This window comes from Echiichthys vipera (genome assembly GCF_963691815.1).
Source record: "Echiichthys vipera genome assembly, chromosome: 19".
Classification (NCBI taxonomy): domain Eukaryota; kingdom Metazoa; phylum Chordata; class Actinopteri; order Perciformes; family Trachinidae; genus Echiichthys; species Echiichthys vipera.
In genome coordinates this window covers 18,979,433-19,006,570 of record NC_139844.1, presented here as the reverse complement: position 1 = coordinate 19,006,570, position 27,138 = coordinate 18,979,433, and the positions used below count along the sequence as shown (strand labels likewise).

Genomic DNA, 27,138 nt, shown 5'->3' with positions numbered 1-27,138 from the left:
TTTGTGCAGGCAAACTCTCTCACGTTCTTTCGCTGCACTTCTCTTGACCTCTTAAAATAATTTCTCAAGGTTGTGCAGAGAGGAAAGAAACCTATTAACCGCACTGTTCATCTGTGATATCTTGCTTCCTCTTACACATTATTAAGACATCATCATTAATATGAACTTTGCGTACTGTTTAAGTGTTTCCTCATTCATAAAACAGAACAATGACAATGGTGTTTGACTGTACGCAGTTCCCATGCAAACACATTCACTACTTTTGTCATCTCCATCATCATCATCATGAGGATCTCTAGGTTTTCCAGGAGAAGAAAAAGATTCATTAAACCTGCTACTGTTTCTACAGTTCAGACACTTGTGACGCTAATCACTGGATCTATATTCTGATTAAACCGTCATCTAGGCTATTCCTGCAATGCCACGGATGATTTATAATTAAAGTACACAGTATATTTTAAGTATATGTTTATTTTCCTAACACTGCAAACAACTGCTGGTATTTAACTCTGCAAATATCCACTGATAGGATAATAAGTGACGCTTCTTTGGAAGATCTGAATCCAGGCCATTAGAGGAACTGCAACCGGAAGTTACGTCACACGCCCCCCTCAAAAAAAAAATGTTTTTTTAAATTAAAATGTATTTTAATTTCCTTTTTATATATTTTTTTATTTTATAAGACCTATTTATTTATTTATTTTACTGACTTTTTCAAAAATTATTTTGCCATTTTATTATTTATCTACTATACATTATTTATTTAAATGTTTTGATAATGTTTGTCCTTATATCATTTCGATGAGTGCCTTTGTCATGTCTTGGAATGTCTGTCGTTTAGTTTTTTTGTTCCTTTTTCATATATTCATACTATTTGATGATAAATAAAGTTTAAAAAAAAATGTTTTGTGACATATTTTGACGAATTGTTTTCAGTGGCCCGTTTGACCTATTTTGACTATTGTTGCCATTGTTTATTTATGTTTAAATGTGTTGTTTCTTTCATTTATATATATATATATTCCTAATTAATTATTGTATATGTATTGCTTAGCTATATTTTTAATATGTATTATTTGAACTCTGGCTTTATTCGTATGGATATCTATTTTTGCTGATAGTCTGCTTGTTGTTAATCTGAAATAAATATTTAAAAATGAATAAAAATAAAATGAGAAAAATGAAACTATTTTTTAATATTTTTATAATGACTAGATTATTAACTGTCCAGCAAAGACAAACATATGACGAAATTAAATACTATTACTATCTCCGATTGTATGCATGTATTTCCGCGGCTGACCTGCCGACTGCTGTAACTTCACAGCAGCAGCAGCAGTAATGGCAGCAGTGCAGTGAGCTACATGGACACATGTCACAACAGTCTGTAAGACGAAACGTAGTTTCTCCGGGGCCGAGAGAAGACACTTAAGCAAAAATGTCTCGGCACAGAAATGTTCGAGGTTACAACTACGACGAAGGTAGATAACCGTAACTTAGGTGTTGTTAACGGTGTTAACGTTAAGTGCTACGACAAGGCCTCAAACCGCTGAACTCGTTAGCTTCTAAAGCTAAAATGCAGCTAATGTTAGTTTAGCTGGCGAGATAACGTTGCTGTCGTGTCCCTTGGTACAAGATAAACTGCACCACAATACTATTATCTACTTATAGACCCCTATCTTTAAAAGTAACGATAACCCCTGATATGATGAACCTTTAACTAATAATGTAGCTAACTAATGTTTATGTTTACCATAGTTAACGCCAGCTAAGTTAGCTAGTTAGCTTGCTAACTTCCCAGTGTTTTGAAAGAGAACGTACACGCTTCTAATACATTGTTGGATAATGGTACATCTCCCAGACCTTATTTACGTGTTATTAGGTTTCCCTATTTCTCATGTATATGGTGAATTAGTTATATAATATCACCTGGCTCCCATGTTTCTGTTTGTTGTGCATTCTGTAACGTTAAAGTTGCTGACAGGACAAAGTGACAGCTGTGAAAAAAGACTATTTCTCTCCATTACAACTGTATTATGCTACATGTGAACGTTTGTATAAAGTAGAGAAATGAAAAAACAACTGATCCTCACTTGTATGTTTTTAATAGACTTTGACGATGACGATGTGTATGGACAGTCTGTGGACGATGACTACTGCTGTATATCACCAGCAACAGGTTGGTATCAGGGAATGCAATGTTATATGTTAATGAGATCAAATAATCGTCATTATCTTTTTATTTATATAAATTTAACTAATCAATGAGAGCTTTGTTTCATGTGATCCCCCAGTTAAAGATAATGGTTGCTATTTCCAGCACATTCATGAAGTTTCTTTTAATTCTCAATAAATGATTGATTTGAATTATACAGACGTCACATCATAACAACCAATAAGTAAAGGTGTTTGTGGTCTATACAGCGAATCAGTTCATCTACTCGCGTCAAGATAGGCAAGCACCAAAGGAGGAGCCTTTAGAAGAGGAATATGAAGATGATGTACCCATGTCCCCTACCATCAGCCACAACCTTGACCCCCTTGACCAAGGTAATATGAATTCCACCCAATGCTATATAAGTGCATAATAATGGAGATCTTCTGACCTACCTTTGCCTACCTTTTGAATTTGCTCATTGATCCTGTTGAATTGTTCTTCTTACTATTTTTTTCTGGATTGCATACACTGTCTGTGTCTAACATGCCTCTTGTACTTTATAGCCAAGCTGTACTCCTGTCTGGACCATATGCGGACTGTGTTGGGAGATGCAGTGCCAGATTCAGTCCTGACCCAGGCAGCCATAAGAAGTGGGTTCGACCCACAGAAGGCACTGGATGCAGTCTTGTCTGAAGACACCAAGAGAGCCCCAGTCACCAGAAGCACCAATGAAGAAATGGCTTCGGTAGCAAGAATAAGCCAGGAGAAAGCACCGCTTCCACAAAGAACCAAACGAGAGGCCGTGGATGAGAAAGGTACGCCAGGAGCGGATAGGACTATATGTCCTTGTTTAATGCAAACTGCCAACAGCGCCATGATAAAAAAGGAATTGGCTAAATCGACAAAAAAGAGGCTTATTAGTTAGTTTTTTGTGAACAGAGCCTAACAAATTCAATCACCACACCAAACTCTCTACTGAAATGTAACAATTTAAATTCTGTTACATTTTTTATTAATTTATCAGTTAGTTTTCAAAATGCACATGAACCACTCAGCGCATTTTCAGCATCGACATCATTGATTATGATGATTTATCGGGCCCTAAAGAAGATATCAGTTAAAAGGACTGCAAATACAATGAAGGCTTCAAGTTTTATTGTAAAAAAAATCAAAGACAAAGAAACAAGCAGAGGTAATGGGTTTTGATCTAGGTCACTTTAATAAAGCATTAATATGAAAGTGTTCAGAGCCTAGTCTTGGTTAAGAAATAAAACTGGACTGTTGTAGAATGGGCTGATGAATCATTTAGACATAGCATAGTGATACTGACAACACTGTTTCCTCTATATGCATTCAACAGCAACGCAGCTCGGCTGCTTTATGAAAAATACCCCCAACGCAGTAAACTCATTATTTCAACTTAAAGTAGCCAGAGTTGGGGATAAGCAAAGAATATATTTCAAACACCCTCAGACATTGCCATCAGCAGTCTGTTATTAGTTGATATTGTTGGAAAGCACAGTTAGCAAAGGCTCCACTGCTGATCTCTATAATCTTCACCAATTTCAATTAAACATTTAAAAGAAATTCAAATATATTTCAACTTGTGTATTAGTTTTAGAATGAATACTTGAATATAATTTTTGGCCAATGTTGACAGACCTGCACAACACACATTTTTCCAAAATGTGATCCCTGTCAATCTCTCTAGACTTTGTTTATTAGCCAAATTATATATTTTTTTTAATTTACAGGTGAGTTTGGTAAATAAAGGACAGGCTGATCCTTGAAGGGAGGGGGGTGTTTTGTCTCCAGTATGTGAAATGTGAAAATGCTTAGCAGGCGTTATTGTGTAAAACTTCTCGTTTTGGTGAAAGTGCAAAATAAAATAAAACTCACGCAATCCAATCCTAGGGGAAACACTGCTCAACATCTAGCACTGTAACATGATAATTTTGATTGAATACCTGCAGGTTCTTCCGACGAACAAGAGATACTTTTGAATAATGTTCATTATTGTTTACATGAAAGCTTAACAGCCAGGGGCATTTCCCTGTTGATTTCACACGACACATTTTAGTCATGCAAATGTTTAACAAAGTGCCTTCTTTCTGTTCTTCTCCCTCTTGTTTATGGTATGATTCATCTGACTTCTTTTCTGTGGTCCTCCTGTCTCTCCTCTTCGACAATCGCAATTGGCTTTTGTAAGGTAAGGAGCCCGCTTGTCTGCTTTTCACAAAGACATTAGATCCAATGCATGTCAACCACAGACTGATGGATGCAAACAAACACAACAGCACGTGCAAACAAATGCACCTAACTTGCTTGACCTTTTATCGCAACATAAGGCTCACCCTGTGGTTGGCAGCTCTGAATCTCAAGTTTTGTTCCATCAAAACGATGGTCCAGGGGTTACCAGTGGTGCAAGTCTTGCACAGCTCATGTCTGAGCATGAGCAGAAGAGCAAGGCGACAGGAATAGTTGACGCAAGGCGAGGTTTGGGTGTTCCCTCATTAGGTTCTCTCACCATAGGATCTAATTCACCCCCGTCAATTATGTCTCATCAAAATAGTCTTTCATTGGGAACATTGGCATCATTAAACATGACTTCAGCATCTCATGGCTCAACTCCCTCCCCCCTCTCAGTTTCCCTCAGTAGTCTGTCGCTAAGCAACCCCAAGATAACAACTGCAAGCTCTTCTCTGGCGGCTCCTCCAGGGTTTGGGAGTCTCAGTTCTGTTGTTTTGAGCAATCAGCACTCAGCAGGAGTTGGGACTGGAAGCAAAGCCACAAGGGCTGATCCTAAGGGAAGCCCATCATTGGCTGATTTAATCCAGGAACATTCAAACCGCAGCCCAACCATCACCGACTCTTTCCCCACTCCCCAAAGCAGCATAACTTCGTCTCAGGGGATGGCTGCACCAGCACAAACGCTCTCACTGTCTGGGCTTGCTTTACAGCACCAAAACAGGAATATACACATTCCATCGCAATCAATACATTCAAGCGCAAAGAGCACTGAACAACCGACAAACACATTTACCTTTTCTAAACCAACCAACAATACTCCTGCATGCCTCGTTGGGACTGTCTCATTGTCTCAGCTAGCCCTGCAGCATCAAACCAACAGTTCCTTTACTTCCACTGAACCCATCGGCGTTGAATCTCCAGCAAATGCACTGAAACAGCCACCTGGTATCTCTGAGCTGCACTCTTTGTCACATTTGGCGTCTGAACACAAAGGCAAAACCTCAACCACCTCAAATGGGTCACATTACTCCCTCACCTCGCTACTTTCACCAGCAAAACCAGAGAGGGCTGGTGTGTTAGCAGAAAGTACTAAAGAGGGTGGGACCAAGCAGAAGCACGACCACAAACCATACAACCAAAATGTCAGGCCACCTAAGCCGAAGCAGACTATTGATTTGAGCGCACTCATGGCTCAGTCAGATGGAGCAGGCCCTTGTCACTTTGACAATGACCTCCCTTCACCGTGCTCTCCAACTTCAGTCTCAGTGGGGTTGGACTCTTCAGTTTTTGCACAACCATCAGTCTTTGCGATTACTTTGTCGATTCATAGCCGCAGACAACAGAAGGGGACGAGGAATGTGTTGAAGGGAAAAATAAGAGGTCAGAGCACAGGAAGTGGTTACCAGGCCTTCCTGTGTAAATCAAAGGGCAAATCCAAAGAGCAGAATACGCCGCTCTCACCGATTGTACCATTCCGCTTCGACTCGCCTTCACCTGATGACATTGTCCGTGCTAATCAGCGAAAAGCTTTCACCAGGTAGATGAGGGAAAAAAATTAGCACTTAATTCAGCTGCATCTTTGTTGGTGCTAAATTGACTCACTTAGGAGGAGAACCTTAGATCTTTTTGGTGGCTTTTCCTCCACCAACTGAACTTATCTCAAAGAGAAGCAGCAGTCCGTCAGCACTCTGCTTAAATAAACTCGATCAGAAATAGTATTACATATACATTATTTACTGCAAGTGTTACATTACTACATTATACAGAACAATGATGTTTTAAGTTGCACAGGATGAAATACTCAGTCTCTCTGGCAGCTTGAAAAATAATCACAGACTGCAGCTAAGTTTCAAAAGACTATTAGTATTTTAAGAATTTTTAAAATAAATATTTTTTTCTCATTTAGTGTTTTCTACATTTTAAATTTGAGTCTTATTTTTCTATGCTTGGATGGCCATTGTCTTTATTTGTAGAGAGTAAAGTAGTTTAATCTTAGCCAGGGAATATTCAAAGTCTCTATTTCGGGCAAGAGAAAAAGAGGTTGTTTTTTGTTTGCAGGTGTGCTGCAGCTATTGGAATATGGATCAGTTAACCATTGTTCTGGTTTACTGCTGCCAGTCTGTGAGATCATAGGGTAGACATTTTGGTTTAGAGGACACCTGGAGATTTTCCCATGAGGGGATGAGAACAAACCCACACACACACACACACGCACACAAGCACACAAGCACACACACACACACACACACAGAGACTGACAAGTGAACGTTTTAAATGTTTCTATTGAAGATATATTATATTAGTTTACTATGAATGCAAGAATTGTGAATAAATAATTCACGGAATGAGTTAAAATACATTTCTTCAGATCTGATGCAAAAGTTTTTCTTGCTCTTTAAAAGCTTTTAATATTAGGATGTGCAGACAAGTTTGATTCATACTTGGTGTGTCTTAAGGTTAATTTGTCAATTTTAAAATAAAGATGACTAAATGTACATTCTGTTGATGCACCTGTGTCTGAGCATGTCTCTCTGGTTGTGTATGGGTGGGCTTTTGTTTGTCTGAATGTAAAAATGTACAGTTTCCCTATAGGGTTGTTGTATTGCACTAATTTCACATAACCAATGATAATGGTGTTTTATTCCCTATTTGGAATTAAAAACAGTACAGTACAGTAGTAAGTCTATATTTTGACATGAACTATTGGCATCAACATAATGATATTTATGAGTTAAATAGAGATTTCAAAATGAGATGTTTTAGAAAGATGAGATAAGATTCATTATGTATCTGGTGCAGTGTATGCATTGTTTTTGTAGGTTAGCCCAGTGTTTCTTAGGGCATCACACATTTTTAGAGTGAGTCATTGGTATTGTTTCATTTAAGAAAAAAGCCAGGAATCCCCAACACTCGGCATCTTCTTTGTACAGACTGCGCTCTTGAAGCAAACTGCTACAAAACCCATGATTGTGAGAACCAATGTTAATTTTAAGCCCTGTCCCTCTGCAATTAGGATAAATGAATGCAAACACACTACATGAATTATCAGCTGCTGCTGCTGTGTGGCGCATTGGTCACCCCCACTGTCTAAACACTCCTGTTTTCCAAATGACAGCTTACGCATTTTCATCATCTGCTTCATTACTGTGTGCTCCCTTGTGTCTTCTTGCTCGTGACAATTGTCGTCTTTTCTGAGAAAAATTTAGACGCGCCCTTTACAGCATTTTGAAGTCGAAAACTAAACCAGGAATTGTCAGAGCATCAGCTAATGAGATTCCGTGTTTAGGGTTAAATCCTCCTTTTTACTTTCACGACTGGTTGCTGATCCAAGGGAAATGGCCATATTTGGATCCGATTACACTGTACAGGAGAGAGCGAGAGCTTTATAGTGAAACAGGTGATGATAAGGTGCAGCAATCGCAGAACTGCATGTTGATTTAGAATGCTAACTTTTGGTGGATTTCATAAAAATACGATACTTCTGATACTTAACATTCTGATATGTCTGCTAGTTGTCGATTTTACTGTACAAGATATTCAGGATCTGAGTCTGGGTCTGACTGATGCCGGGTTCAGGACGCTGAAACTGTAACTTAAAGTACTAACGTTAGCTCCATGGGTAGATGCCACTAGTTGATCCTGCCATACGTGAGTCGACGATTCGCCCAGGAGGCTCAAACATGTAGGCTTATGGCTGATTCTCTCCGATGCGTTGAGTGTTCTTGACGAGCCATTTGCCCACTTCTTGTTAAACCTTGGACCTGCTCGTCAACATCTGGTAGAAGCTAGAACGTAGTTACTGAAGAGTCTCAAGTTACTGCCAGTACATGCGGGGGTACAAGCACGAGCGGCGGAGGGCAGGGCGAGGTCAAATGCAACATTTCTCAATGAGAGAGAAAGAGTAGATGTGCTTCTACCTCCATCTGAGTTTTTTTACTTTTTCATTTTTCTGTTGGAAATCCATGTTTTAGATATTTTAACATGTCTGGAGTGGAACTTTAGGATTGGATAAGGACTGGTTCAAGGGTTAGGAGATAACAAAAACCATAAGACGACCTGTTGTATACCCTAAAAATCTACCGCTTAATCTTCTTAGTGTTACTGATACTTTGTTGTAGTTATGGGAAAGGAGGAGGTCAGGGCTGATGTCAAACTTTCCTTACAGTTAAGTCATTGTCTTGCCCTGCCTCGTTGTTGTCTTACATGTGAGAATGCTCTTGGGAGTGAAGGGGTAGGCTTTTGGCTAGATGTGTGTGTAAACCTTAAACAGTTGCAGAGAATTGAGTGAAGTGGACCCTCAGGGTGTCAAACAGACTGGTGAGCCTGAGGGAAATGATAGATGGTAAAGGGCAGATAGTGGTAATAATGACAAGTCAAACATTAGAAGTCAAACAGGTTTCTCTGTCAGTGAAATCCTAGGAGCATTATGATGTTAGGAAATGATAAGGTGTATTGGGGATGTTGTGGTGTGCTTGATGAGTGAAGATGTATTTGCAGCGTTTCTAGTTGTGAAAATCTAGAAATGAATAAGTCTCATTAATGAGTGGGTTGTCCAGCAACTGTTTGTCCTTTTTTTCTCTAAAGGCGAGCCAGTGTGTGGGTTTGAGCAGGAAGCTGCACTCTTGGAGAAAATGTCACCTCACGCACACTGACTCGACACAGAAGCCAATCATCTTACTCTCTGTGTCTCTCACACACCACCTACGTAGGAAAATCTGATCATGTCTCTCGACTTTCACAGCTTTGTCAAAGGCTTTGACAGATCAAATCATGTTGTGTCTTTTACAGGCTCTGCACTTCTGCAAGGCGTACATGTTGCACAAACATATAGTTATTGTGATCTGGTGCCATTACTGGAAAATACCATTGTACTCGCAACGCATTACAATAGGTTGAAGGCTCATAAAAGCCTTAATCACTTATAAAGCAGTGGTGTACAGTTTGCAGAAGGCATGCACAGTGACTTTGGAAATCATTCTGGTTAATCAATCATTTATTTACATGTTGTGGTAGTGCAGCCTGAGAAAAACACTGGCTATGACAGCAATAGTATTTTTATGAAGATGTATCAATGGAAGTGCGGAAAAAGCTTCTTCAGAGGGGTATTCATTCACAACTGCGGATGTTCTTGGGTCAGCTTGGTACTGATCTATATACAAGATTTACCATTTTACAGTTTTGCAGTTACTTGCTCAAGTTGGAAGACATGCATATGAGTTATCTTTAAGTAATTCCACCCATTTCCATTCCACATAAGTCGAAAATATCAATTTGATTAGTAATCGATTATTCTGTAAAGTCATTTCTTAATGCAAAAATGTCTGCAGATGCAGTTTTTTAACCTCTCAAACATGGCGATTTGCTACTTTTCTTTTTTTATCATATTAAACTGGATCTCTTTAGATTTTGGACTAAACAAGACAGAACAAGACGTTTAAATTTTGAGACTTTGAGATACCACGATGGACATTTTTTGCTATTTTCTGACGTTTTATAGTCTATAGCGATTTATTGATGAACCTAGAATATAGATGTTGGAGTGTTGTAGTTGGTTTGTTGTACTCCGTAAGACTTTCAAGAATTTCAAGTTACTATCTATCAAAGAGTGAGTTAAAACAATGGTGATTGATCATATGACCCTCTAATGAAAGCACTTCTACTTGCCTTTTTGCTGAGTATTTAATTCTGTTTGTCCGTGGCGACATTCCCTTGCTAGTAAATAGGCCGCCATGTTTGTGACATTGCTGACAACTCGTCACTAACGTTATGCTGCGTTCACTTGTAATCAAAATTCGGGAACTTCCAACTTGAGACAGGCTTGTAGTAAAGGCAGAAGTGTAATAGGAACGTGTGTGTATGGATTTAAGAGGGTCACATTTAGGGGACGGACTGGAAGTAGAGAGGTGAATGCGCTTCAATAAAAGTTTACAAAAGAGCAAAAAACTAAAGAATTGTCAACACACAGAGTTACTGTGAACGTGACACCTGAAAGAACAGGTTTGCCTGCAGTAAGATCTCACTGCCAAAGAGGCCGATAGAAACAAGGTACCTCAAATCTTATGGAATACAACTTTAACACTTACAGATATCACCAAGTTATAGTGAGTAGTAAATTGAGATCTAGGAACCTTTTGAATTGTCGTCATCTTGCACCATTACTTACACGTATTGTTACGTATTGGTAATTTGCACATCTAAGGCATCCTTTACATTCATTTTACATCATTATTACAGTTTTCTCTCCCAATGTGTAGGGAAACCATTTTTTATGAATATTTATTGCATTACTTAATGCAGACATAATGGACCGTATGATTATGACAGTATGCGACTGTCAACAACAACTTCAAAGACTAACTTAATTCATGGCACGGTCATATTGTTTTCAGCCCCAAACTTTTTTTGGCTACCTTGCCTTTATCTTGGGGGGATGGTGATTACAAAATCAACCTCACAGTATGATCACCATGCCTTGCAGGGGATGTTAAATAGTTGATAAAGTTGTCTCAAGTTTCCACCTTACAGACAGACTTAAAATAGATTGACTTTTTATGTAATTAATTTGGTAAACATTACAAATTCAAATGTGCTTCGACTTAATGGTTATCATGCTGTATTTTGAAATGCGTCTGTGAATTGTAGGAGCGAGTTCTCAGGTTGTTGTTATGACTCAAACTTGACTGTCTGCTGAGTAGGTGGGTGTAGAGGACAAGGAGATATCTCTACAGATGTTATTTTACGAAATGTTAAGCAGGGGCACACGCATTGTGTGCGTGAGTCATCCTGAAAGGGGTCAGATGGGCCCTACACAAAACTTTTCCCTCTACCAGAAGTCTTATTTCCTTCAAAGTCATTTTCATTCATATCATCAGCAATTTTTAAACTGTGAATGAAGTTTAACTCTTAGTTTGGTACACTGGTATATATCCATTAATTTATGAAAAAAATAGGATGCAATCTGTGAGGGGGTGCCGACTCATATACAATTCTAAGATCAGTGAAAATATGTCCAAGAGGAAGTTTTGAGAGAAGTCAGAAATAATTCTTGTCTTTTACAGCCTTTAGCGGCCTCAAGTGGTAGGGAACCTCATTATCATGATTTTTCATTCTAGAATTCTCTCTTTTTTATTCTTTTAACCATAAAAGCAGTTCAAATGTTTATCACTCTCACCTGAGCAACCACCTTGCCCTGTGAGGCTGTCAGTCACCCCATTGCCTGCTCTTTAAACCCTTGTCATTTCACTTTTGCGCGTGTGTGTGTGTGTTTGTGTGTGTGCCTCTGTGTGCGTGCGTGCGTGCGTGTGTGCGTGCGTGTGTGTGTGTGTGTGTGTGTGTGTGTATTTGGACAGGGGGAGGTAGGTTTGATATTTGCATATCCTGGGCGGACTCCTTTTATCCTGTGCTCAGTTGGGCCCTCAGGCCAAGGTGTACAGATGACTCACACACTCTAAGTCACTGCAAGGGTCCCCTGTATCAGAGAAATCCTGGATGGGAGGACACCAACTGTTTACTTGCCAGTCCAAACAGTGTAAAGAGATCCTGCTCCAAGCCTTAGAAACTGAATGTGCTGTATAATTGTTCTCAGTCCGCCTTTCTTAATGCTGCCCCTAGGCCAGCCCCCGAAAAAATATCTGGCAAGTCAGTTGTTTGCAAATGTATTATAGTGTTTTGACAGAGCAAAATGTCTGGTAGTTAAAAAGGGGGTTGTTTATTTCGGAAGAGCTTGGGGGAGTTGCCTGTCTGTTTCACCCAAGGTTAAAATAAAGCGGTGAAGATCTAAAAAAGAAAAGAAACAAAACAACCACCACCTTCTAGTACTTAATGAGTGTGGGTTGGTGATGTATAAGCTAAGTTCTTATGTTGTTGTTTTTTTTGGTTTACTTCCAAAATGCAAATTAGGTGAGCTAAAGGTTTATTTATCTGATCCTAATGACTATATTGCATTTAAGTAAAAAAGTCAAATATTTTGTCAGTCATTACATAAAGTGAAAATTGTACGGATATATTCTAGTCTCATGTCATGCAAATTAAAATGTTTCAAGCATTTTTTATTCTAATTTTGATAATTGTGGCCTAAAAGAAAAAATGTATCTCAAAATATTAGAATATTTAATTTCGGATTTGAGTACATCGTTATTTATGTAGTATAAATACTATGACTCTCTCAGTCTGGTTCAGTACATAACGGTTCCACAATCCTGGGGATGACTGCTGACTTGACATGGTAAGCCACAGAAGATCATTGCTGAAAGGGCTGGCTGTTCGCAGAGTGCTGTATCAAAGCATATTCATTGAAAGTTGACTGTAAGGGAAAAGTGTGGTAGGAAAAGGTGCACAAGCACCAGGAGTGAACGCAGCCTTGAGAAGATTGTCAGGCAAAGCAGATTCAAGAACTTGGGCGAGCTTCACAAGGAGTATACTGAGGCTGGAGTCGGTGCATCAAGAGCCAACAGGCCAGATGTGGCCAGGATATGGACTACGCATGTCCGATCTCAGTGTCAAGCCACTGCTGAACAAGAGACAACGTCAGAAGCGACTTACCTGTGCTAAGGAGAAAAAGAACCGGACTGTTGTTCAGTGGTCCAAAGACCTCTTTCCAGAGAGTACATTTTGCATTTCATTTGGAAATCAACGTCTCAGAGTCTGGAGGAAGAGGGAAGAGGCACAGAATCCATGTTGCTTGAGGTCAAGTGTGACGTTTCCACAGTCAGTGGTGATTTGGGGTGCCATGTCATCTGCTGGTGTTGGTCTCCTGCGCTTTATCAAGTCCAAAGTCAACGCAGCCGTCTACCAGGAGGTTTTAGAGCACTTAATGCTCCTGTCTGCTGACAAGCTTTATTTTCAAGCAGGACTTGGCACCTGCCCACAGTGCTTGTAAGTACTAGTAACTGGTTTGCTGACCATGGTATTACTGTGCTTGACTGGCCAGCCAACTCGCCTGACCCAATTGTCAAGAGATAGATGAGGGACACCAGACCCAGCAATACAGACGACCTGAAGGCCGCTATCAAAGCAACCTGGGCTTCCATAACACCTCGGCACTGCCACATGTTGATCACCTCCATGCCACACCGCATTGATGCAGTCATTTCTGCAAACAGCTCCGACGGAAAGTATTGAGTGCATAAATGAACATACTTTTCCAAAGTTCGACATTTCCTTATTATAAATCCTTTTTTTTTTATCTATCTTGGGAAATATTCTAATGTTTTGAGATACTGGATTTTTGATTTATCATAAGCTGTAAGCCTTTTTCATCTAAGTTAAAACAAAAATAGGCTTGAAATATTTCACTCTATGTATGAAATTAATCTAGAATATATGACTTTAAATTCAATTACAGAAAAAAAAGATATTTTCCACGATATTATATTTTTTTGCCTGTACGTGAATTGCATGCTGGCCAGTGTCCTGTTTGACACAGGTGGTAGAAACCACCATGGTACTGTACTAAGGACCTCAAAAGCCCTCAGCTGCAGGAAGAACCAAAATTCCCCAGAGTGTATTTTTTCCATCTCATGTTTCTGCTTACTGCAGGACAGATGACACTGTTAGGAGGTCGATTTCAGAGATGTCAGTGGCGTTTAAGATGTATAACGGTTTTAGGTGCCTTTTCTTCATGGAACCATTTATTAAGTTAAGTTCAGGACGATTTCTGGACTTTTCTGTGCAGAAATACATTTATTTTGTTTATGCAGCTAGCAGTTTTAAAAAGTTGTAACTTTTTAAAATGAGACGATCTATGCAGTTTTGCCTTAGTTGTCCCTTTTTTTCCCCCACGTCTTAACAGATACGGATCTGTGTGCGGAAATGCCATTTTATACACAAAAGCCTCTTCAGGCTGCAGTGAGCTGCCTCACTTGTGAATCAGTGTTTCAGAATGAGAGGGACTTTTTCTCTAATGCAGAGCCAGTCATTCAGAGAATGCTTGGTTAGAGAAAGTCCATTAATAATTCAGTTGAATCACAACTCCTTTCCTCTAATTTTCCCTCAGGGTATTTTTTTATGATGAATAAACTGCATGAAGCCTACAGGATCACACAATAGAAGTATGATTTATAAAATGCATTTTTTTACCAAAGCTATGAGATGAAAAGAATACATTGTATGAAAATGTAACAAGTCTTAAATGAAAAACATCTAAAGGGAACACACTTCTTCAGTATTCATGTTTTTCTTTCATGATAAAGTTCTTAGGACTGAATAATTGCACTAAAAATAGAGAGGTTCTTTGACAATAACCAAAAAATATAAAAGGAAAGCAACATCTTATAACCAACATCACTTTTGTGTGCATGTGTGTGTGTGCGTGCGTGCGTGCGTGCGTGTGTGGGTGTGGGTGGGTGTGTGTGTGTGTGTGTGTGTGTGTGCACACCTCCAGCCCTGCACTATGCTGAAGTGACACTTTTTTCAAAAGATTATTCTGTGAAATGCTCTGTCACACCAGTCTATTTACGTGGTGACAGGAGACAACGGCCACTTTTGAAATTAACCCTCTCTGCACCAGGATGTCACTGCCACACACAAATGCACGCATTCGCATACAGGGTGCAAAAGGTTTGGCTGTGCAGCCCAGTCTAAATGAATCAGTAGTGGGTTGATATGACTGGGACCGGTGGCCATTCGGGACTGGGATGACAAAGCAATGACATCAACATATCTCAATAGTGCAGAATATGATCGAGGCTCAGATTGCAATGCACTGCATCAGATGCTCACACTTAAGAATGTACACTTTCTATGCCAGTAAGGCCTGCAGCTATGACCAGGAAAATAGTAATAAACTGTATATTGCAGTAATAGGCCTTAATCAATAACCACAGAGGCATATATTTCTGAATAAGCTATTTTGGTGTTTTAGAATGCTATAGTTTATGTTACTACAGTATTTTGCTGACACAGGCAAATGTGTTGGAAAACCCCCACTAGACTTAAATTATTTGTGACAACGTAGGGATGCATGATCACTATTTATCAACAGCTCTATTCCCAAAGGAAAAAAAAACACAGGTTCGGCCACCTGTTTTATTCGACGGAGCGTTTGGACCAGTTTCGACCAGTTTGGACAGAGAAATCATATTTCAAAAGGGTCTTACGTCAGACTTGACAGCCCCATACTGAAAGCAGCGGAACTGAGTACTCTATAATCGTTTATTGCGGTTTAATTTATCGCAAATAAAATCATCATTGCGATATTCAACCTTATCGAATAGAACATTTTCCATATATCTTGCAGCCCTACTGCCACAACAAGGTGACTTTTGAAAGTGTGTGTGTGTGTGTGTGTGTGTGTGTGTGTGTGTGTGTGTGTGTGTGTGTGTGTGTGTGTGTGTGTGTGTGTGTGTGTGTGTGTGTGTGTGTGTGTGTGTGTGTGTGTGTGTGTGTGTGTGTGTGTGTGTGTGTGTGTGTGTGTGTTAACCTTTACATCTAGATAATCTTCGTAAAATAAATGTCTTACCTGAGAGTCAGTAACAACTTCTGCAAAATGGAGTGGCAGAAACCTTTCAATCTTGTCCTGGTTATGAGATAGGTAGGGACTGCTAACAGTTTATGTAAGCCATTTATCATGTGTTGAACGTAACTTTAATGCCCTTTTTAAGTAGGAAAAAATGCAACATAGTCCTCACGTCATAGATATTGGATAAAGTGAGTCATGCCTTCCTTTGTGTGTGAGCAAGTGTACAGTTTTGTCCCTCTGTTTCCTGTAGCTAAAAGCAGAGATGCGTCTCACAATAAACTGGACTCTGAAGTGGTACCCAAAGTGGCCCGCATGACCGTCTCCGGCAGGAAGCAGACTATGGGCTTTGATGTTCCCAGGTAACTTACACACGTACACACAAATACACAGCGTTCTCAGAAAGAGATAAGCCATACAAAGCATTTAAGCTGTGATGAAACGCCCCCCTCTATTTACATTGGAAATCATTTAACCTTTGCTGTGTTTTATTTGATATTAAAAGTAGTTATAAATTTGGATGAGCTGCGAGCCTGTGTGATCAGCCTACGGATACAGGATTATGAAGATATATGCTGGCATGATTGTCACGTGTTGCAGAAAAAAGTTGTTTTTTTCATCACGATTAAACTCGTCCACATTCTCTCCTCAGCACAGGGGAGAATGGCGTGGTCACTGCTTCCGTACGCCCTGGCGGCAGCCCTGAAAACGCCAACGCGACCCCCGCCTCAGAGGTCACTTCCAAGCGTCCCGAGACTCCATCCAAAGGCTCAAATGGAGACGAGCCCTCCACAGTTCCCACCCCGGGCCGCTCCTCTGGAAAGGCCCGGCAATCAATCAATATCAAGGCTGAACTGGAGAAGAGGCAGGGGGGCAAACCGCTTTTAAATCTGGTGGTTATAGGTAGGGAGAAAATGCATAAAACCACTCATGACTTGAAATTTACTTCAGTTAATAGCACATTTAAGGATCAGCACAATAAAGAGGCACACAGAAGTCAATTCTGCACAAACAAGAATCGAAAGAAACAACAATCTCACTTTCATCTTCCATCCATGTACAGTCTGACTTGCTTACTAATCTACAGTGCACACATTGATCTACTGTTAAATACGCAGAGGAAGTACTGCTCCATATTATTAAGCAATATACAGTACTAATGTAACTCTTTTGGATGCAAAAAAAAAAAACTAAAGCTGGAAGGACTTTGAAATATTTAGAAATACAATAACAAAATTTTCCTTTAGATTTTGTAAGAAGGAAAATAGTTTGCTTGCAAAACGTCATGCAACAGAGCCACATCAAAACGTCCACATATTGCAACAGAGCTGTTGTTTTTTTCCCTTCTACATTCCACCATGTCTTTGAGTTTGTAAATGCACCTGGCTTGTCCCTCAAACATCATATTTAATATTCAATCTGCCCGTTATGTGCACACGTCCTAAGTGTAAAAGTAGCAAATGAGCCGAACTGCAGACCAGATCAGTTGCTCAGTCATGGTTTCTCATTCTCAGTTACACCAGAAAAAATGTGACTCGGTAGTTTCAGGAGTGCAGATGATTCTAGTTTCCCACAGCCTGTGAAACTTTTCGTTTTAACACAGCCCTCTCCCTTCCCCCTCTTACCCTCTTACCCTCTATCCTTTTCCTCCATTTCTGTCTACCTCCCTCCACATATGCAATGCTGCTTTTTTCCTTCTCCTATCTGTGGCTTCCCTTTGCAAAATCTTATCTTCTCTCTTCCCCTACCTGTCTTATCACTCTTGTTACATTCTTCCTCTTTCCTCACCCCTCCTGTCACCCCCCCCCTGCTGTCTTCTATCACTCCCCGAACCTCTGAGCGTCTTCTCTCTTTTTGTTTCTTTCTCTCTACATCCTTAACTCCTCGCTGTTCTTACTCTTTTCTTCTTCGCAGGTCATGTGGATGCAGGTAAAAGCACACTGATGGGCCACTTGCTTTATCTGCTGGGCAATGTCAACAAGCGCACCATGCACAAGTATGAGCAGGAATCAAAGAAGGCGGGAAAGGCCTCCTTCGCCTATGCTTGGGTCCTGGATGAAACTGGCGAGGAGAGGGACAGGTACATTTTTTTGAAACTTTTTTTTAATTGAAGATTTCTCAAATTTCTCAACAATAAAACAAACCAATAAGGGAACAGGAGAAAAAAACAAACAAAAAAAAAACAGAGAAACAAAAACAAAAATCGACAGAGTATAGAAGTGAACAGACAGGTTGATAAGGCTGACATTGGTCATACATCAGGTCAAAATGGAGAGATCATTCACACAGACAATGGGTTACATGGTTAACAAGTATGAAGTCCACCTTTCCCAGCACCTTGTGTACTGTTCAGTCCGTAGTCTCAGGGCGAGGGTCAGTTTTTCCATATATTGTATTTTGTTAACAGCGGTGATCCAGTCATTTCTTGATTGCAAAGTTGTCTGCAGCCATTTCCGTGTAATGGCCTTCTTGCTTGCAGCCAAGAGCACTCTATTGAGATAGTTGTCGCGGGCCATAAGTCCAACTGGGGTTTTACCCAAATACAATGTAATAAAAGAGAAATCAACTTTCAAACCAAAGATTGACTGAAGTTCTCCAACAAGATCCTGCCAATAGGGTTGAATAAAGGGGCAGGCCCAGAATATATGAAAGTGGTCTGCCCTTGTCTGGGACAGGTACATTTTGAGCGTTAAGTGTGAGTTCTCCGTTGTCCCCCTCCACATTGAGAGCAGAGGTCAGGAATGGTTATAAATGGACAAGGAAACTTGATGCTTACCAAGCTGCAGTCTCTTCCTGCTGGGTGCTTTGGTTGATAACAAGCAAATGGTACTAGTGATTGGAACTCGACATAATATTGTCCTGGATCCCAAATTTTTCCTCCCAAAAGGTGGGATGTATTTGCTGATAAAAAGCATTTCCATTGATGACCTTTTAACAAGGAAAATGTGTAGTTATAGAACAAATGTCCCCATTTGTCGTCTCTGTTGTTGTTAGCAGAGTGAAACGGAAGCGAAATGCGCCAGAAACAGAAAGTGACTCGGGTGGGGATCCATATCCACTTATCACTAACTTCTGAAGCAAATACGTAATACTTGTAACATCTGACTGAGAGCCTCGCCCTTTAGAAGGCGTTGCTCTTGAACTGAAATTGACCGACTTGCCTTATAAGGCAGTGCAGCTTCTCAGCATCTCACCGTCTGCATCCATCCATCGTTTTTATATGCAGCATTTTCACATTTAGTTGAACTTCTACACAAATGATTGTACACATTTCAGATACATTTTTTTTTCAACTGGGTCAAAAGGTTGTAAATAAATCCCCTTATTTATTTCTGTTTGCTTCAGAGGTGTGACAATGGATGTGGGCATGACCAAGTTCGAGACCAACTCTAAGGTGGTGACCTTAATGGATGCGCCAGGACACAAAGACTTCATCCCCAACATGATCACAGGAGCTGCACAGGTATACCGAGTATTCAATCAGCCTGCACACCACATGTAGAGAAACAGAATCAAGTTGTGTCATCGCACACGTACAGAAGTCTTGACAGCTCGTTTAAAGCCGCAGTTTCTGAATACGAGCGTTTGATACTATCACAGTATTTATATGGCACCGTTGCATATCCAATAGCCCCCCCCCCCCACAAGCTTCAGAAGTGGCCCTAAAACCTCCAGTGGTGGTAACGAGTTCGCACTGTGTAAATGTGCATTAAAAATTATGATGCAAGTCCTTCATACATGGTTCCCAAGTGGGTCCTTGAAATCTCAAGACTCAAAGATAAATACGAGGGAAGTGATATATGGGTTCTCTAGAGTTATGTGTCATTAAAGTGCTGATGCTCTTTAGTATTTGCCAGTAAGGTGACTACAGCATCATTTATCCAGTACCAGTGAAAATGATTCATGTAAAACTCACTTTTTACCGTATGGGAACTTTTAAGTGATGCAATAACCTGAGAAGAACAGACGAGTATGAAACAAATTTACAAATAAATCAAAGTAAGAAAGCTACATGTATGTACAGGTGAATACTCCAGGACTCATAGACATATACCTGTACGTATATGTAATGCAGTTATCCCAATATTCCCGAGCAAGGTGGCTGGTGAGTACCAGTAAATATATATATATATAAACTGTATAGACAAGATGAATAGCAAGTCCTTTGCACAGTTTATGTAATTTTATAATGCATGTGAATAATATAAGCACATAATAATAATAATAATAATAATAGCTTTCAAGATTCTTCCAGTAACATGAAATATATCAGCTAGATACATTTAGCCATTGAAGATAATCATAATTCAGCCTACTGGTGAAACTCCTTCAGTGTACCATCAGCTTGCCCCACCTGTCAGCACAATTTGACATAGCTTTTGTGGTTTTGGGTGTTGGTGTCACACAGTGTTTTCGTAGGCATGGGTGTGCTTGTCTGTCTTTTTTTTGAGACTTGAATGTAATTTCTCTTTTTACCAAATGACTGTCCTCACCGTCAGCCTCATCATGTAGTGACTAAGGGGTTTCTGCTGCAAGCGAATGCAGCTGTCAGTCACGTACTCTGAGGCCAAAGGTGGGGATATTTCTCAGCCTTTAATTATCTCCATTCAAGTAATCATTCATTTAAAAAAGTATTTCAACATGACTGTTCTTTTTGAATTCTTAATTCAAGTTAAAATAAAAGAGCAACAAACGAGCTCGCCTATCGTCTCCATCTTGATTGTTGGGCACATTTTTGAAATGGATATAAGATATTTTGATAAATAATATTTTGTAGAAACACTCACACGAGTTTAAATGCATTATTGTTCCAATATCTTATATATTATTTATTGTGCATAGTGGCATTAGGCTTAAACTATAATTTTCTTTATCAGTTGTTTTATGTTCCTGTGTTAGCCTCTGTGCATAAGACATCAAGGTTTGTGATTTGACAATCTGATAGGGCCAGAAATGCTTTCTAACATTAGGGACTTTGCTCTTAAAGGTCCCATGTTGTAAAAAGCAAGATTTCCCTGTCTTTTTTGATTATATAGCAGGTCAAGGTACTAAATAAAAAAAAGAAAGTGTGAAAGTTACGCTATGTACACAGCCCGTTCTCATTTCAGAAATCTCCATGTCGCCATATCAATATGTAAGTGACTAAACAGCAACAGAGTGACAGATCTGGTAGGAACAATATGTAAGCAGTGTAAGAAGATAGTGCCGTCAGCACAGCAACACAAACGCATAGCCTAACACGTGAGCTCCGCAGCTTCTTTAACCTCAGGCTACAAGTTATAATCAGTGTCGGCACCTGACGGACGTGAAGTCTCCGTATGTGACGCACTACCGACTGTCTGCAGCTTTCGAGCCGAGTGACAGCAGAAATGAACTTAACCAAAATAGTTTTCATGTCGGCTCAATGGGAAGAAATCAAGAATGTTTAACTAATTAATCGACTCTACTTATCCGCCCAGCGCAGTGAGCAGGCAGCAGCAGGTGACACACACAGACTGATCTGATCAGTCGGTGTAGATACGGTTTATATGTTTAAGAGAAGATGCAGGGATGAGTCGATCCACTCAATACAATGGAAACGTATCTGTTCTGTGAGATGAACGAGTGGCGGTCATCACATCGCTTCTTATCGTGATCTCTGTGGAAAACACCCCCCCCCCCCCCCGCGCAGCCCCGCAGTGGACCGAGTTGGGGGCGTTACTTAACCTCTAGGAGTTACCGTAGGCTAACTCAAGTACTATGCAAAGACACCTGCAGCACCATCAAAGCTCTCTGCTGAAAATACTGACATTTTAAAATAGTGTTTAAAATCTCATCTTGTCTCGTTCTCGTGGACTCTGTCATGACAGCGATATGTTGCATCTTCAAAAGATCACAATTAAAAATGTGACACTGAATTTGAAACAGCACATTGTAATTTCTGCATCTATTATTGATTTCTTCTGTGTTTGCCCCTAAAATTTCTGGTTGTGCTCCTAAATTTTTTTAGTTGGGGGCCACAGTGCTCCTAGTGAAAAACCTTAGTCTGGAGCCCTGTGTATAGAGCGCAGATGTGTAAGCTCTTGAAACACTGGCAAATCAAAGCATACTGGGCTTTTTCTGAGGGGAGCTTAAATAGACAGACACTGAAACAGAGTATTTCAGACAGAGGGTGAATACAGGTGTATTCAGACAGACAGAATAAGAAAAATAATGTGTTTTTTGATCATTAAAGCATGTAAACATGTTCTAGTAGAATCCCAAAATACAACCAAGAACCTGAAAATGAGCATAATATGGGACCTTTAAACTTCACAAAAGCTCTTTTTTTCAACACTTCCATCTGCCATAGCAGGAACAGATGCATGGGGTTCTTATCTCTCCCCTCGGTTCTCTCTCCAGGCCGACGTGGCAGTGCTTGTGGTGGACGCCAGCCGAGGAGAGTTTGAGGCAGGCTTCGAGGCGGGTGGTCAGACCAGAGAGCATGCCCTGTTGGTGCGTTCGCTTGGCGTCACCCAGTTGGCTGTAGCTGTCAACAAGATGGACCAGGTCAGACCGGCTTCACATTACAGACATAATGTGGGGATGGTGTTTGAGATATACAACATTGGTGATTGATTTGTTAACACACTGTAATACACTCTGTTCTTAGAAACATCTAGATATTTGTTTGGTGCAAACTCACTTGGCACACATTTTAGTCAGAGGAAAAAATAATCAAGCAGCTGAATTTCTATTTTCTGTGATGATGTTGAACCCTTTTTCTAAAAGTTCAAGACAGAAGGCCTTAGGGAACTGGGTTAGAGTGATTGTGTTTTTTCCTATAATCACTGGCATATTGCTGACACATTTCCATTTCAAAGCTGTGCTGAAGGGGAAGCTTTCTGTGTTTTTGTCCTTTTTCCTTTATGTGTATATACAAATCAGGTAAACTGGCAACAAGAGCGTTTCCAAGAAATCGTCTCCAAACTTGGCAATTTTCTCAAACAGGCAGGATTCAAGGTAGGTTTGCACCAAATCCCCCTACATCTTAAGATATCAAACTCTTTATCAGTATTTGTGTATTAACTGCCATTTTATATACTTGGCTAAGGAGAAGTATTTCGTAGCTTTCCTTTTTGTTTGATCCAGAATTTATGTATTCTTCCAGGAGTCTGATGTTTTCTACATCCCCAGCAGCGGCCTGTCAGGCGAGAACCTCGTCACCAGAAGTTCAGTGTCACAACTAACCTCTTGGTACTCTGGTCCCAGCCTCCTGGAGCAGATTGGTAATGCACACTGGCATGGTGCAATCCGCCCAAAGCGTTTATATTGTACTGTTTTGTATCCCCCCCCCCCCCTTTTTTTGACACTTAGACCCAGGTCTCTCTGGTGAGAAGTACAAAATTCTGCCCTGTTTTCATCATGAGTCACTTGCAAATGCGTGAACAAACACAAGTGTCAAGTTGACTGTGCTGCATTAAAACCCACCTGTAGTTATTTGACTAGTATTCAATAAATAATAATAATAATAATAATAATAATAATAATAATAATAATAATAATAATAATAATTAAAAATCAACCAATTGAAATTAACAAAAGTTAGTTAGTTCTTTTTCCCTTAAAAGTTGTGACACTATGTAATACCGTTTTGCTAGCAAGTGATCGCTTCAAGAGAGTTCCTGGAACATCTTAATTTGCATTAAAGGAAATGCTGCCAATAACTTTCCTCTCAGCGGTTTTGAAGCGATACATCTGAAGTCTTCCAACTGCCAAAAATCTATTGCATATCCAATAGCCCCCCCACAAGCTTAAGAAGTGGCCCTAAAACCTCCAGTGGTGGTAACGAGATGGCACTGTGTAAATGTGCATTAAAAATTATGTTGCAAGTCCTTCATACATGGTTCCTAAGTGCGTCCTTGAAATCTCAAGACTCAAAGATAAATACAAGGGAAGTGATATATGGGTTCTCTAGAGTTATGTGTCATTAAAGTGCTGATGCTCTGGACGGTGACTACAGCAGCATTTATCCAGTACCAGTGAAAATGATTCATCACCACTGGTCACCAGATTTCTGGTCTAGACTTTCTGCTTCTCATTTGCTACCTTCCTCTTTTTTGTCTCCTGTTGTTTTCCTTCTCTTCTAGATGCATTCAGAGCCCCTCAGAGATCTGTAGACAAACCGTTCAGACTGTGCGTCTCTGATGTGTTCAAAGGTAAAGTCACTGACGGACACATACTTACAGTGTAGGTGATTTTGTTCACGCCCCCTTTTGTTTCTCTCTAAAGCGGATGTCCCATTTTCTCTTTCCAGACCAGGGTTCAGGCTTCTGTGTAACAGGGAAGATCGAGGCTGGTTACATTCAGACTGGAGAGAGAATACTGGCTATGCCTCCTAATGAAACCTGCACTGTCAAAGGTACTGGGTGGCGGACTTTTGGGGTACTTCACTTTCATTTCTCAGGAAAAGGACATTAAACGGACTTTAACATTGTCTGGCGAATTCCCAGCGAGCGAGTGGGTGTGTTGATGGCGTTTGTATAGTGGCTCCTGAAACTGGAAGAAAATGAACATCCGAGGATGAAGAGGAAGGGGCGATTTACATGAAGACGAATGATTCAGGAATTTCTGTTGACAAGGATGACATACAGGGTTGACACTCACAAAAGACAATGTTCCACTTGTTTCAACGTCCAGTCAACACATTATTTTCATTTTCAGCCAAAGAAAAATGGATAGAATACAATTCATACAAACATATTTGATTATGAACCAAGGATACAGGATTCTCCACAAAGCTTTGCTGACATTAGTGGCATTTTTTTCTCTCCTTTGAGAAAATAACACGTCAGCTACAAACTCAGCTGCAACTGAGTGCGTCTTTTTATGCATCTCTGAATGTTGGGGAACTGGTGATAAATGCTGCCATCCGGTGGCTGCGGGCTGATGTGCACTCTGCTTTTTTGTACTGCAGGTATCACGCTACACGACGAACCTCTGGACTGGGCTGCAGCAGGAGACCACGTCAGCCTGACGGTCACCGGCATGGACATCATCAAGATCAAGTAAACGAAACATTGCAGCCATTTATTTATATTTCTTTTATTTAAGCATGAAGCTGTGTTTTAGCTCTCAACATATTTACCGGCGATGTCTGTTATGGGTTTGGACTGTGACTATTTGGCTGCATATTTAGTGATAACTGCTTCTTTCCAGTGTGGGATGTGTGTTCTGTCATCCCAAGGAGCCCATTCGGGCCTGTACTCGATTCAGAGCCCGGGTCCTTCTCTTCAACATCGAGGTGCCCATCACACAAGGCTTTCCAGTAAGTGCGAGCAAACAAACAGTCATTCTAGCAACTGTGTTTTTTTTTTTTTAAACATTGGCATGTGTCACAGCTGTTTCGCTTTTCTTCTCTGTGCATGTTTGTTCATTGTTTGCGTTTTGGTGCTCGGTATAGGTATTGCTGCATTACCAAACAGTCAGTGAGCCGGCCACCATTAGGAAACTGATCAGTGTTCTACACAAGAGCAGCGGTGAGGTCCTCAAGAAGAAACCAAAGTGAGTGTGCATTGTATCACATGGTATATTACAGATATACAGAACCAAAGGATTTTCTTCAGTGTGTGCAGCATTGAATCCATGAATGTTCACCTTCGACATATTTAAACCCATATGGTAGATAAAACATAATCAATTCATTATTATGTCGCTTGAAAATGTAATTCTTGTTATAACATTTAAATCCAAGTGGGTGTGTTATCCTCACTTCCTGTGTGTGTCTTTTCTTTTAAGGTGTTTGAGTAAAGGTATGAATGCCATCGTGGAGATCCAGACCCAGAGGCCTGTGTCATTAGAGCTGTACAAGGACTACAAGGAGCTCGGCCGCTTCATGCTCAGATACGTCGGCTCCACCATTGCTGCAGGGGTCGTCACCGAGGTAAAGTGCAATTGGCGTTAGGACAGAGACAAAACAACGTATAGATGGTGTGTTATTGCATAATAATGGATTGATGTTTGAATCTGCATTTAGTGTTTTTCCCCCCTCTACGATAAAGCGTCCGTAGGCATTTTACCTTTTGATTTTTTCTTTTACCACAGATCAAAGAATGAAGAGCGTATCCATCGACGCAGAGCCAGTCAGACCCTGCTCTGGAGAGACTGCATGTAGCCAGAGATCAAGTGCAATTCCTCAAGGGGTGTCCCTCTTGGACTCACAGTCACGTTCATCCATCCAGCGCAGCAGCTGCTTCACCTCACTGTTCTGATCAACACTAACTGCACAGATGTCATCCAGCAAGACCAGTGCTCAGCAACCCACCCCCCTCCCCCCTACATTTACCATTTACCCCGTCTGACCATTGGTTCGTTATTCATGTTGCTCTGTATTGCCCGTTCGCTCAAAGCAAATCCATAATATAATAGACTCTGAAAGACAATCTCACTAAGATCTTACTACTAATTTAATGTCACTGTGCTTTCCTTGAAGGAGCCATGGTTAAAAAAAAGTAACAATCCTGGCGTAGCAACCAGTGCAGATCATTTAACTGGATCGGTTAACAAATCAGCGGTGTTGTAAGTCCACATTTCATTTCTTGTGTGACTTATTTTAAATTCAAATATGTGATATCAATTTTACCACAAGTATGTTGCATCTCAAACGACATACCCAAGCGGACACGGTCAACTCCATCCAAGGTGGTTTGTGAACAAAAAAAGGGAAACTTAATTCTTCACCTCTATATACAGAGACATAATTCTCATTTATGTTAACAAACGATACTTGAAATGCTTTTACAGTAAAGCACCAACATGCTTTCTTAAGCGCTCATCTGTGTTTTGTTTTTTTTGAAAGACTGGACTAAGAGGAGGAGGTTTTGCTGTTTTCGCCATGTGTTGCTGAAGTGGTTTGAAGGAAGACGATGCAAAATGAACTTGAGATCAGTAACTGTGGTTTGAGTTTTGATTTCCCTAATTTGAAGCGTTCCTTTCTATCCAACTTGGGGAAAACAAGTCTTGCGACAGGTTTTTACGACGTATAGCCTGTGAAAAAGAGCATGGCAGCAACAACTCTGGCACCAAAGTGCAGAGAAAACCAGGTTTTTTTCTGTCAACATACATAAGTAAAAGTAAGTAGGAAGTGAAAATGTAGAGGTGATAATTTCCCGTCAGGTTTGACAGTGACACAGCTGGGGACGTTGCCGCTGGAGTGGAAAGCACCACAAAAGACACATCTCGCCATCACAGAGTGACCACAACACTTAAAGTAAACATCTTTACAGATTCTCGTTGTGGACGCTGAGGTGATAATTGC

At 40.3% G+C, this 27,138-nt stretch overlaps 1 protein-coding gene across 1 annotated transcript; it reads left to right on the top strand.

Moving 5' to 3' along the window:
* The first annotated feature begins 1,339 nt into the window (after positions 1-1,339).
* Positions 1,340-26,744, top strand: hbs1l (HBS1-like translational GTPase). The gene is made up of 18 exons (XM_083933520.1): positions 1,340-1,481; positions 2,111-2,179; positions 2,425-2,550; positions 2,722-2,973; positions 16,117-16,225; positions 16,516-16,766; positions 17,778-17,943; positions 19,209-19,326; positions 22,245-22,391; positions 22,770-22,844; positions 22,993-23,110; positions 23,972-24,040; positions 24,139-24,243; positions 24,799-24,889; positions 25,041-25,149; positions 25,285-25,385; positions 25,620-25,764; positions 25,926-26,744. The coding sequence occupies exons 1-18, from the start codon at positions 1,439-1,441 to the stop codon at positions 25,935-25,937; spliced, it is 2,106 nt and encodes a 701-aa protein (XP_083789646.1). The 5' UTR covers positions 1,340-1,438; the 3' UTR covers positions 25,938-26,744.
* The last annotated feature ends 394 nt before the right edge of the window (positions 26,745-27,138 follow it).

Excerpts from the sequence above, each read along its gene's own strand:
- hbs1l (XM_083933520.1), top strand. The coding sequence starts at position 1,439 with ATGTCTCGGCACAGAAATGTTCGAGGTTACAACTACGACGAAG. Across the intron at positions 2,551-2,721 it reads CCTTGACCCCCTTGACCAAG|CCAAGCTGTACTCCTGTCTG; the intron begins GTAATATGAATT and ends TGTACTTTATAG. Across the intron at positions 24,890-25,040 it reads ATGGACATCATCAAGATCAA|TGTGGGATGTGTGTTCTGTC; the intron begins GTAAACGAAACA and ends GCTTCTTTCCAG.